Raw genomic sequence first — 12342 nt, 5'->3', positions numbered from 1 at the left:
AGAGAAATAAATTACGGGCAGGACATGACTTCATACCTGGGCGGGACAAAAAAGCAGCGGCAAATTCCCCGGCCCGGAGACTCGAGAGCGTTGACACTAATCCCGATTGGGCTAGATGTCAACAATACAGTATTCGTCCAGTCTTCACCGCCCAAAACACGTCCATTGCAAGCTCCCGTCCCGTATTATCGCATAGTCGCAATCTTCAGTTGCTTTCCACCACTTTTTCCCCTTCCCTTCCACGAGAACCCTTGTCGCGTGTTTTTGGCGTCCTGAATGTTAGCTCGGCCGTCGGGGATGGTCGTTCTTTAATGGCACTCACTTCAATCTTACCTTAGCCGACTAGTTTGTGCAGCAATCGCGTGTTTCCTCGCCGCCCAATTGAACGACAATGCCGTGGCCCTACATCGATACGCCGCGCACCGAAGTGGATGGAAACGCGACCTACCTCACCAACGGCTACCGCAGCGTGGGCCGACCCAATCTAACGGCACTCGACTCGGTCGAGAATTCATTCCATACGCCATCCAAGGACAACGATGTGCTCAAAGGGTTCGGAGGTGCTGAGAACGCGAGACGCTCGCCCGCGGGCTTCAAGCTCAGCACACCGCGAGCGGGGTCCGGCCCAAAGGCGAGCCGAAGCGCGTTGAACAGTAGACACGGACTTCCAAACACGGCCATTCCAAAGGGGGAGTTTACCCCCCTGATGAGAAGCGCGACGAAGAACAATTTCCTGAAGAACGTGTCGACGACGCGAAGGCATGGGTCCAAGACGCCAGGCTATACGCGAACAAGCTCGTTGAGCGCGGTCAACACCCCTGGGTTGCCGTCGATGGAGATGACGGATATTGACGAGGAGGACGCGACGGATGAGCAGCGGACCCCAATGCCTCAGGACAGTAGCATGCAGAGTACACCGCTCCCGGCTTTGTCCAGGGAAGGAGGCATGGACGGGCAGCAGAATATGATGTCCTTACGGGAACAGGAAAAGGTAACCTTGCTGCATCTTGAGAAGACTTTCGCTCTCCCGCTTGACGGAGCTTTTTCTGACTATCTTAGATGATCGATCAACTCGAGAAAGACAATTTTGGATTGAAACTGAAGATTCACTTTCTACAAGAACAACTGCAGAAGGCGGGCCCCTTGCACAATCAAGCAGCGTTAAAGGAAAATACCGAACTCAAGGTTTCGAAATTGACGATGCAACGCGATATTGCACGATACAAGAAGAGCCTCCAACAAGCCGAGCGCGAACTAGAATCCTACCGCATTGAATTCCAAGAGCTGAAGGAGAAGTCACGGATGCGGCAATCGGACGACACAATACAGCGCGAGATGGATTTGATGAGAGAGGAGGTGGAAGCGAGGGACAACCAAATCAGAGAGCTCCAAGAGGAGCTACGAGACGAAAAGGACAACCAATCACGGGAAATGGAGAAACTTCGAGATGAAATCGAGGATCTGGAAGCATCGCTAAGGCAGAAAGATCGGACGATCGACGAACGTGACGAGGAGATAGAAGAATTGAAGGATAGGGATGGCAAGGAGCGCGATGCCCTCTCCGAGCTGGAAGCAGAACTTCAACGTGCGAAAGAGCAAATAGAAGAGCTGCAGGATTCGCTAAGCCAAGCTAAGCTAGAAGCGAGGGAAGCGAGAGACGCCGGACTAGAGGCCGTCAAGGAGAAGGAACAAGCCCAACAAGACCTCCAGGAATTGCATGATGAAATGGCAAACAAGTCTATCAGCACGAGTGGACTAACCCGTCAGCTCGAAGAGAAGGCGAACAAGCTTGAGGAAGAATTGCGGAGCCTACAGCAGGAGAACAGCACTCTCAAGAGAGAACTCGACAACAAGGCCCGGAACGAGAATCGTCTCGAAGAGCAGTATCGGGAAGGCCAGCGGAGCTTTGATGACAAGGAGCGCAAATTCCACAATGATATCGCGCAGGCAAGACGGGAACGTGACCTTTCTCGGCAAGAACGTGATAAGTTGGCAGCTCAATTGCAGGATGCACTGGACGAAATCCAGCGCAAGGCTGATGAGAAAGAACTGCTACAAACTCGACACAGCGCTTTGACGGATGAATCCGGTAGTCTACAACATGACTTGGTCAACGCACAAAACAAGATTCGAGAGCTACAGCAAGCGGTCGAGGACGAGAGATTTCGTGCACTGGACCAAGCCAACATTATTCGTACTCAACACAAGGACGAAGTGGAGAGGCAGCAAGAGGAAATCGAAGCCCTGCATCATGAGATTGAGGACAAAGAAGGACAATTTGCGCTTGAGCAGGACAGATGGGAGAGCGCAAGGCGCACCCTGCAGCTCCAGAAGGACAGGGCTGAGGACCAGGCGGCTGGCTTTAAGCGCACGATTGAGAAGCTCGAACAAGTGGAGCATACTCTGTCTGGAAAAGAGATGAAGTTGCAAGAAGTCATTGACAGCGAAAAGACGCGACATTTTAACTCGGAGGCTGTCCTGAGTCGACAGGTCAAGGAATTGAACGACGACCTGACATCAAAGCGAGAGATAATTGACGAACAGAGGAACGAACTCTTGTCCATCAGAGAGGAATTGAGACTTGTACGACGCGCAGAGACGACTCTCCAAGAGAAAATCCAAGCATTGGAGGATGAGATTGTGGTCCTGCAAGCAAACCTGGAAGAAGAACAGGAATTCGCTAAGGGTCGTACACAGAAAGGATCCTTGGAGCAGGACAGTCAGGTGCAAAAGCTGTTAACAGAAAAGCAAAGACTTCGGGATCAGCTTGCGAATGCCCACGTGGAATTGCACGACTTACGGACTTCTTTTACCGAGATTGAAGCTGAACGCGATGAGCTCCAAAGCCAGCTTGACCGGGTTCAAAATCAGGTTGACGACACGACACGTTTCGACACAGAGAAGGTTGACCTGCGCAAGTCGACTCTGCGTCTCGAAGCCGAGCTCAAGCGCCTTAAAGAAGACAAGTCATCCCTTCTTGAGGCGAAGGAAACGCTGGAGAAACAGCTTAGCACTGAGATTGAGCGTGCTACGCTGGAAGAGAACCGTCTTTCGGCAGAAATCGACCAGCTCCAGGATAAGCTACGCACAACTTCCGGGGGCAGGGAACGTGAACTCGCTCTCGCCAAAAGTAAGATACAGCGTCTCGAGAGACGTATCCAAGAACTCGAAACACTCCTTCATGAGCACCCGCATACTGAGCCTGAGCTTGAGCATTCAACTGCACACGCGGACCTTTCGATGCTCCGGCATGGCTTAGACGAAGCACGGAAACGTGAGAAGGTGCTTCTCCAGCGGGAAGCTGAGCAGAAATCGTCCGTGCGGGCCTACAAGGCACGAATTTCCGAGCTCGAGAGGGAACTGCATGAATCCTTGATGAATAAATTCGAAACCCGATCACCATCATCGTCACCCTCAAACAAGCTCCATGATGAACTCCGCAGCATGCGGAAGCAACTGTCCGAAGCACACCGAGCACTCAAGGAAGTGAAGCAGAAGAACCGCGACCTGGAGCGAGCTGCCATGAGAGAAGAAGACCAACGTGACCTCCATGAACTACTCAAATCATCCACCCTCGAGGCCGAAGTGCTCGCCCTCAAGGTATCGGAGCGGGATGCCCGTCTCAACGAGCTCAAGTCCCAAATGCGCCGAATCCGCGATGAGCGGTCGTTCTGCGCGCGTAGAGCCGAAATGTCTCTCAAGGAACTCGAGGCTCTGCAAGATCGTTACGACCAGCTTGTGGAGAAGCTGGGAACCAGGACCGACAGCAAGACCCGACACGAAAAGGAAATTCTGGGTCTCGGCAAGGAGATCATCTGGCTCCGTGCTCGTCTAAAGCGAGAGGAGAAATTCCGTCGCGATCTGGCTTGGAGTAAGGGATTGATGGAGCTGGGCGAGCGCGTCCGGGTTGCATGGTACGTATACATCCTCCCTTTCATCTCACGAATCAGACCACGCCACAAGATAACTGACTCTCTATCGTTTCACACCAATGCAGCAACGAAGCCGACCTGCGCATGATCTCCGACATGGGCGTCAAACCCAGAGACCGCACCCCCCTCCGGACTCCCCAAGCGAAACTCAAGACCGCCATCTCCATGGTCAAAGCCATCGTCCGCATGCGACAAATGAGCCAGGACTGGAAGAAAACCAAGAAGATCGGCGAAGGGTTGAAAAGGGCCAAGAACGAAGTCATGAAGCGAAGAGAGTCTTCGAACAAATACTGACGAAAAAGTTTTCAAGTTCAAGCCCCGTCGTCGTGGACGGAGCCATCCTATCAGCTCTGCCACCTTTTGGCAACAACCTTTTGCATAGATGCTTTATTCTGTTTTAGTTTCTCTCCATTCCCTCACTCGCACTTGCGCTGTTTTGTATGTGACTTGGTTCAAACTCAACATCCAGTTAAGAGCGGTCTGTCATATATTTTCACTTTTGCTTTTCCGCCCCCTCCGCCCGAAAGTTTCGGCACCTTTGATGATAAGAAGATTCCCCGACGTGTTTGTGTGCTTTCTGCTTTTGAGATCATGAGCCTGTTGTGTGGTCTCATGTGGCGTTTTCGTTACTTTCGTGCTTTTCTGGCCTCTTTTCTTGTTCTGTTCTTTGCCATAGGATGGATGGATGGATGGATGGATGACTTTGTTTGAATAGCCTGATTGATTTCGACTGAGTACAGTACATGGAACTACACCCCTTACATTCTTAGACTGTACCGAGCTGTTGGTGCGTCTTAGAACATGAACCCCCAGCCGAATCAATGCACATACACCTGCATTGAGTTTTTATAACCTGGATATGGGTTTCGCTCAATCGGTTGTTTGAATGCCAAGGTTCGAAGACCGGATTCATCAACACAAGATGCTAATAGTAATGCTTTCATGAAATTGTACCAATAACAAAGGTGACATCTGTGAGGTATGCTTCGAGGGCAACCCAGGTGAGTGGTAAATAGAAGTAGTGTTTTAACTCGAAGTAACAGCATCAAGTAACGCCTCGCCTTGCCACATATTCGAATCAGAAGAAAATCAACAGAGAAAAAAAAGCTCCTAACACCGAGGTCATGGTGAGAAGGGTTTTCAGAGAAACATCAGCGCAAGAGGCAGGAAAACGGCAGCACAAGAGGCAAAAAAAGTGTATGTATAGAAGCAAATGGAAACACACAAGCATAGGTCATTCCTTTCGTTCATCCAACTCGGTTAGTAGTGAAAATCAGAGAATCAGATCGGCGTTTCAGTGCAAAAACTAACGGAAAAAAGATTAGGTCCCTTTAAGTTTGACTCTATATCAGGATCGAATGGTTTAAAGAAGGAGAGGGGTAGGGTGGTTGAATGGACGAGAATACAAAGGCTCAGGCACCCTCACTGCCGAATTCTTGCGTCCATTCGGAGTTTCTTTGCAGATCCTCCTGGCTGACGGTTGGTCTGGAGTTGCGGACAGCCTTGATGAAGTCTTTGAGGATTAGTGGTGGCTCCAAGAGCTTCTCTGCGTCCACGCTTGTCCATGTCATTTCGATGGCGCCCTGATCGCCAGGTGAGCAAGGCGTGAGCTTCTCCGCACCGTCGACGATGACCTAATCGTGGTTAGTCGGCTAGGAACTAGGAAGAAAGGGGGGATGTTTACCTTCTTGTAGTGCGTCGCGGTCTGAATCTTCCGAATGGGCTGCATTAGCGCATCCTGTACCGCAATGCTGATATCACTGCCCGAGTAGCCCTCGCTCATCTCAGCCAAGGTCCGATAATCGGCTTGCGTCATCTCACACGGCGTGGAGCCGACGGCCAACATAAACATCTTCATGCGGGCGTTGATATCTGGGAGACTGATGTGGACTCTCCGTTGGAAGCGGCGACGAATGGCAGCATCCAACTGCCACGGGATATTGGTCGCACCGAGGATGAGGACGCCCCTGGAGTCCTTTCCGACACCGTCCATCTGCACGAGCAACTCGGTCTTGATACGACGGGACGCCTCAGACTCTCCTTCTCCACGGGGGCCGCAGAGGGCATCGACCTCGTCAATGAAGATGATGGCGGGCTTATTTTCTCGGGCCATGTTGAACAGCTGCTTCACGAGCCTGTGAAAGGGAAACCATTAGCGCCCCATTATTCTGTCTAGTCTCACAAACACGAGCAAGCATCCATACCTTTCACTCTCACCCATCCACTTGGACACCAAGTCACTGCTACTGACACTGAAGAAGGTACTGTTCGCCTCCGTCGCGACGGCCTTGGCAAGATACGATTTACCCGTACCGGGCGGCCCATACAGCAAGATACCCTTCCACGGTTGTCTCTTCCCCGTGAACAGATGCGGGAACTTGATCGGCAAGATGACCGCCTCCTTCAAGGCCTCCTTCGCGCTCTCCAGACCTGCAACATCCTCCCACTTGACGTTCGGTTTATCCGACAGAATCGCTCCCGCCAGAGCGGACCGTAACTTCTTCGCATCGGCATCCTCACCATCGTCATCTTCTTTCCTGTTACAAAGTGAAACAGTCAATTGTCAGTATCCAGCCGATCCAGAATGATTCCCGATGAAGAAGAAAAGCATGGAACGAGAGCCTCTTCTTCTTTTTGTGGCATGAAAACATACCCTCCCTTCCCACTCCCTTGCGCGATTTTCCCATTCGCGCCGACAGCACTCGGCTTCTTCCGCCCCTCCTGCGAGGCGAGGTGGTTCTTGAGCTTCTCGGCGCGATCCATGTATTCGCCGGTCTTTGCGCGGATCATCTCCTTGGAGCGGGGGTTCTTCTCCCATTTCAGAGCCAGCATGAATAGCTCCAGGGCGGAGTAGTAGAGCTGGTAGGCCTTCTCGTATTCGCCCTCATTGTCGTTCTCGATGGCCTTTTTGACGGTGTCAATTGCCCGGCCGAGGAAGTCGGTGTTGCTCATGGCTGTGTTGAATGAACAAAGAGGTGAGAAGAAGAAAGCAAGCGCGCGGGCTGACAAGGTAGTTTGGTTTTTTGTTTTTTTTTCTCCCGGCTACGTAATGAGGCTTTGAAGGGGTGGTGGAGGGAGGATGCCAGGGACACACGGACAGGGAACGGAGGAGGGCGAAAGGCGGGGAGAATGACAGTACCTAGACCGAGACCGAGGAGTGGCTGGGTTGATTGGTTGCTTGGTACTAGGTGATTAGGTATGAGATCAGTGTAGCAACAAAGTCTTGCGACTGGATCACAAGGTTGAAATCGCGCAAGATCCCAAGTAATCTATTATGCTGAAGATACTCCTGGGGGGAACGAATTGTAGAAGAAACTGAATGAGATTGAGAGATAGAGAGAGAGAGAGGTAGGTTAAGTTGAGATGGCAACAAGTTGAACCCGTCCTCGTTCCCCCCAATGGGTTGTTTACCGTCTCTGGTTTTCTGCCGCTCCGCCTGGCCGTTTTTGCCCCTCCGAGCCGCCGCCGCTGCTGCTGCCCGCCCGCACCTTGTCACAGCCTATTCTGTTGGTTAACTTTCCCCCCTCCTTCTCAATAGTCCTATAGAACCCTATATAACAACATATCACAAAAATGGCGGACGCTCAGAAGAAAATGCAGGCACTCTCGGATGAGTTCCAGCAATTGCAGACTGGTGGGTACTCTTTTTGAATCTCCGCCCGTGGGCTGTCCATCCAGCGCAGCGCAATCGCGTCATATGTGTAGGGAAGCTCATTTGCTAACGAGAATTCACTGCCAGAGCTCGACGGTCTTGTCGATGCGCGCCAAAAGCTCGAATCTCAGCAACAGGAGAACTTGGGTGTACAGAAGGAATTCGACTCGCTCGATGACGAGTCCAACATCTATAAGCTGATCGGTCCCGTGCTGTTGAAGCAGGACAAGACTGAGGCGGTGATGGCTGTCAATGGACGGTTGGAGTTCATTGAGAAGGAGATGTATGCCACCCACCATATCCCGCACAAGTACTAAAAAAGAGGTCTAATGATTGAGCTACAGTAAGCGGATCGAGGGACAAATCCAGGAGAACCAGGACAAGGCGGACAAGAAGCGTACCGAGGTAAGCTTGACTTGATTGGGGTCCGAAGATGGGACAACTGATTCTGATGGATTCTACAGATCGTTCAGTTCCAGACTCAGGTCCAGCAACAAGCCGCCGCTGCTTCTGCTTGAGTGGTGAAGGATGGTATACTGGGTTAGCTCTAGAAGAACGATGAACGGCCCCCCACACCTTCGAAGCATGGCAGGGACGGGTGCATCAGAACGACGGACCTGAATGCACTCGCATTGTCGGCGATAATGCGCGGGTTGATATCTCAGCAACACAGTTGCATTCAACTCGGACGACGATGTAGAGAGACGATTGGTGAGATTTCCAGTGTGGGGCCTTAGCCAGCCTACTTTACTGGTTGATGGAAAAAGTATGTGGTTTAAGATACCCTTGCAACGATTCAGTTTTGTGGTTTCTTGCCTCTTCCTCAATCGATCACCGGTGATACTGTCTCTAAAAGGGACAGAAAGAACCATCATATCGCTTAAAGTAATATTACCGGGTTCCAGGGAGCTACCAATTCAATATCCTAATTGTTCCATGTGTGTAACCAATCACGCTCTACAATTCACTTGATGCCCTTCGGGCGCTCCATTAAGATTCATCGCTTCATAAATCGCCGTATCTAGAAACCTGAAATATACTCTATACACTAAATCTATGCCTTAACCAAAAGACTGCGTCCGGACATCTCCTCAGGCTGCTCAACGCCCAAGGCAGCCAGGATAGTGGGGGCGACGTCACCGAGGACACCATCCTCCTTCTTGAGGCTCCAACCCTCGGGAGCGTTGGCCATGATGAAAGGAACCTTGTTGGTGGTGTGGGAGGTCTTAGGGGTGCCCTTCTCGTTGAGCATCTCCTCGGCGTTTCTGGAGGGAATTGTTAGCGGGTCGTATCAATCAGAATTACGATAACGACTCACCCATGGTCAGCAGTGATGAACAGAATGTAGTTGTTCTTCTTGCAGGCCTCGTAAATGACACCAATAGCCTTGTCGGTGGCAGAAACACCCTCGATGGCAGCTTCATAGACACCGGTGTGGCCGACCATGTCGGGGGGAGCGAAGTTGTTCATGACGAACTCGAAGTTGCCCTCACCAAGACGCTCGGCCATCTTCTCACCAACCTCCTTGGCGCTCATCTTGGGGTCCAGGTCGTAGGTGGCAACCTTAGGCGAGGGAATCATGTCGCGCACCTCACCGTCGAACTGCTTCTCGATACCACCGTTGAAGAAGAAAGTGACGTGGGCATACTTCTCGGTCTCGGCAACGTGGCACTGCTTGAGGTCCTTCTTGCTGAGCCACTCAGCCAGCACATTACCCATGTGCTGAGGGGGGAAAGCAACGGGGAAGGTGTAATCGGTCTTATACTGGGTCATGGTGGTGATGTGGATGTCCTTGGGGTAGGGGAAGTCGGCCTTGGGGGAGCGGTCGTAGTCACCCAACAGCTGGGTGATCTCACGAACACGGTCAGAGCGGTAGTTGAAGAAGAACAGGGTGTCGTTGTCTGTCGAACATTATCCGTCAGTACGCCTATTCATCCACGCCCCGAAAGGAAGTGAAAACATACCCTGGACACGTCTGTCCTTGCCGCCGACAATGATAGGCTTGAGGAACTCGTCGGTCTCCTTCTTCTCATAGCGCTCGTTGATCGTCTTGACGGGATCCTCGCTGTCTTCACCCTCTCCGGTGACGATACCCTTCATGGCGATCTCGACACGGTCCCAGCGCTTGTCGCGGTCCATGGCCCAGTAGCGGCCAACGACGGTAGCGATCTCACCGACGCCAATTTCCTTAGTCTGGTCAAGCAATTGCTGCATGTACTTGGCGGCACTCTTGGGATCGGTATCACGTCCATCACCGAAGAAGTGGATGAAGACTTGGGGGATCTCCATCTCCTTAGCAACCTTCAGCAGACCGACCAGGTGAGTGATGTTGGAGTGGACACCACCGTCGGAGACCAGACCCAACAGGTGCAGACGGCCGTTGCCCTCCTTAGCCCGCTTGAAGGAGGCGACGACGTTGTCGATCTTGTTGAGCTCACCCTTCTTCAGGGTCTGGTCGATGCGGACGCTGTCCTGCCAGACGACACGACCAGCACCGATGTTCAAGTGGCCAACCTCACTGTTGCCCATGAGACCCTCGGGCAATCCGACGGCGAGGGACGAGGCATCGAGTTCGGTGTAACCCTGGGCAGTCTTGGAGTCGGCCTCGGCGAAGCCGGACATGAAGGGGGTCTCTGCGGCGAGGATGGCATCACCGTCCTTGCGGGAGTCGGGGCCGGCGACACCCCAGCCATCGATGACGACTGAGCAGAAGTGTTAGTCGAATGGATTTAGTATAGAGTGGTCAAGGGGAATGACTTACTCAAAGCGACCTTCTGATCAACCTTAACCATGGTGAAGTTGTGCTGAATGGAAATTGGCTGGTCAGCGAATTCAACGGCGGGGCAAAGGAAGGGTAGGTATAGTAGCGACGTATAGTTCCAAGCATCGTGATTGGGGAATGGGAAAAAGATATACCGTATACTTACTTGAATTTGAATAATTGGGAAGGGATAATAGGAAGAGGAATTGAAGCAAGGAGGGGAAAGAGAATCAAGAAAAAAAGAAAAAGAAAGAACGAAAGAGGAAGAAGAGTAGGTGGAGAGATCGGAGTAAAAAGGCTGGCCCGGTGAAAACAACTGGGTTGGGATGATGGATTGAGGGGGAGGGGCTCTTTTCCAGGCTTGGGCTTTTTCTTCCCGGTGACGCTTTGGGGTTGTTTTCTTCCCGACGTCACTTCCTCTGCTAACCGCCAACTGCTCACTGCTCACTGCTCAGCTTTGCTCACTGCCCGCACTTCTTTCTCCTGCCGGTCTTGTCCGCCCGCAACAACAAACTTACCTCCACGTTCCGGCTCTTCCCTAAACAATTACCCAGCAACCCGAAATAAGGGGCCCCATATTTCGTCTCTTGCTCAGTTCCCACTCCTGCTGCTGTCAGTTTTTCATACTGCAACGCAAGAATACACTAAGCCGACTTTCGCCGTCCCGGTGTCCTCCCTCTTCCGATAATGGCGTCCAGATCCCCCACGGCCTTCACACCCGCAGCGAAACCACCACCCTCCGCGCCCGAAACCCCCATCGTGAAGGACACCCCCATTACACCTCAAGCGGTTCCATTCCCGCCCCCGCAGACTTTTGATATCATTCCGCCATTGCACGGTCTTCTGCTTCGCCTGCTTGCATCCCCCGGGACGGCTGGGAATGGTGTCAGGGCCGCAGAAGTCAACAGTGGAGGCTCGGGCCCGGTCGGACAACCCACAAGTGCTCCTGGCCAGTCTCACTCACAGCCTGGGAATGAAAGCCACGGCCACCCTGGAGTGCTGGTGACTGTTCCATCCGCAGGACCTGGACCGGTTTCCGCCTCGGCCGAACTTGCAGCCTTGGGATCGAATGCACCCCCACCGCTCGACATCAAAGATCTCCCGACCGAAGTCAGCTCGATCAAGATCCGAATCCAGAAAGCGCAGACAGTGGTGGAGAATTTGCCAGATGTCGACCGCTCTGTTGCAGAGCAGGAGGTGGAGATCCAGGAGCTCGAGGACCGTATCGCAAAGCTCAAATCAGTCATCTCTGATTTTGGCCGGAGAGCCAGTCCTCGGAGTGCGGGAAAGTCAAGAATCACTGAACCTTGAGGGCTCTGAGGGATAGAAAATATGGTCTGCCATGATTTCGGTCATCACCATGGGCGCAGGTCGCTTCTTCTCGCAGGCGACTAGTATCAAGCATGCAAACTTGGACACGCTGGATCATCCGAGTGAATCATGTCGATTGTTGGGTTGGGTATTCCACAGATGCTGGTTTTAGTGGCCCAGCACACTGCAATGTAGCCTGATCATCGAACCCCTGGCTGTTGACACGGTCAATTGACTCAGACTGTTGTTGATTGAAGGTCGCTGCGCTATGAAGAGGCCCGCGTACTCTACCTGAAGCCACAGCAATACAAGGCAATAAGTTGCCACTGCAGCTGTTCGAGAACTGCAGATACTTGAATAGTACTTACCACAATGGCCGTTCTGACCTTCACCACCTACGTTTGCCATGCTAGCAGCATGCTAGCAGCATGCTAGTGGCTGAACAATGATTCACAGATGCTGCTCTTAAAAAAGCTGCTCTCAATCAATCCTGCAGGTGGGAAGTGCTGTTCATTATGCTTGACAACCCCGCCTCTGGCCTCCACGGTCCTCATTCTGCATTGGGATGAAACCTGCAGATACATCAGGTGGAATTGATCTGCAAGGAAGGACTTTCGGAGTCATCATTGACCTGATGGCAGGCGAAGGGGTGAGTTGCAGTTTCTTTTTGGGGCTTTGCGGGGAAC

The 12342-nt window shown here is 52.3% G+C and overlaps 4 protein-coding genes across 4 annotated transcripts; 2 read left to right on the top strand and 2 right to left on the bottom strand.

Annotated features, from left to right (window-relative positions):
* Window positions 1–5161: 5161 nt before the first annotated feature.
* Window positions 5162–7025, bottom strand: BO95DRAFT_203560 (AAA family ATPase VPS4). Its single transcript, XM_025581054.1, has 4 exons — window positions 6586–7025; window positions 6137–6469; window positions 5617–6067; window positions 5162–5566 (listed from the first exon to the last, which is right to left on the bottom strand). Exons 1-4 carry the CDS (start codon window positions 6882–6884, stop codon window positions 5345–5347), a joined length of 1305 nt encoding a protein of 434 aa, XP_025440267.1. The 5' UTR covers window positions 6885–7025; the 3' UTR covers window positions 5162–5344.
* A 394-nt stretch (window positions 7026–7419) lies between these two features.
* Window positions 7420–8554, top strand: BO95DRAFT_444910 (tubulin-binding prefolding complex subunit YKE2). Its single transcript, XM_025587002.1, has 4 exons — window positions 7420–7566; window positions 7672–7867; window positions 7929–7989; window positions 8049–8554. Exons 1-4 carry the CDS (start codon window positions 7506–7508, stop codon window positions 8100–8102), a joined length of 372 nt encoding a protein of 123 aa, XP_025440266.1. The 5' UTR covers window positions 7420–7505; the 3' UTR covers window positions 8103–8554.
* Window positions 8555–8564: 10 nt separating this feature from the next.
* BO95DRAFT_444908 (2,3-bisphosphoglycerate-independent phosphoglycerate mutase) lies at window positions 8565–10606 on the bottom strand. Its single transcript, XM_025587001.1, has 4 exons — window positions 10346–10606; window positions 9549–10286; window positions 8903–9485; window positions 8565–8849 (listed from the first exon to the last, which is right to left on the bottom strand). Exons 1-4 carry the CDS (start codon window positions 10374–10376, stop codon window positions 8639–8641), a joined length of 1563 nt encoding a protein of 520 aa, XP_025440265.1. The 5' UTR covers window positions 10377–10606; the 3' UTR covers window positions 8565–8638.
* An 84-nt stretch (window positions 10607–10690) lies between these two features.
* Window positions 10691–11740, top strand: BO95DRAFT_203488 (RNA polymerase II mediator complex middle subunit MED9). Its single transcript, XM_025581053.1, has one exon. The coding sequence runs from the start codon at window positions 11033–11035 to the stop codon at window positions 11654–11656; it is 624 nt and encodes a 207-aa protein (XP_025440264.1). The 5' UTR covers window positions 10691–11032; the 3' UTR covers window positions 11657–11740.
* Window positions 11741–12342: the final 602 nt, after the last annotated feature.

The sequence above is a fragment of the Aspergillus brunneoviolaceus genome (genome assembly GCF_003184695.1).
Source record: "Aspergillus brunneoviolaceus CBS 621.78 unplaced genomic scaffold BO95scaffold_51, whole genome shotgun sequence".
Taxonomy (NCBI): Eukaryota; Fungi; Ascomycota; class Eurotiomycetes; order Eurotiales; family Aspergillaceae; genus Aspergillus; species Aspergillus brunneoviolaceus.
Note: the sequence above shows the minus strand (reverse complement) of the source record. Positions and strands in the feature narration are given on the sequence as shown.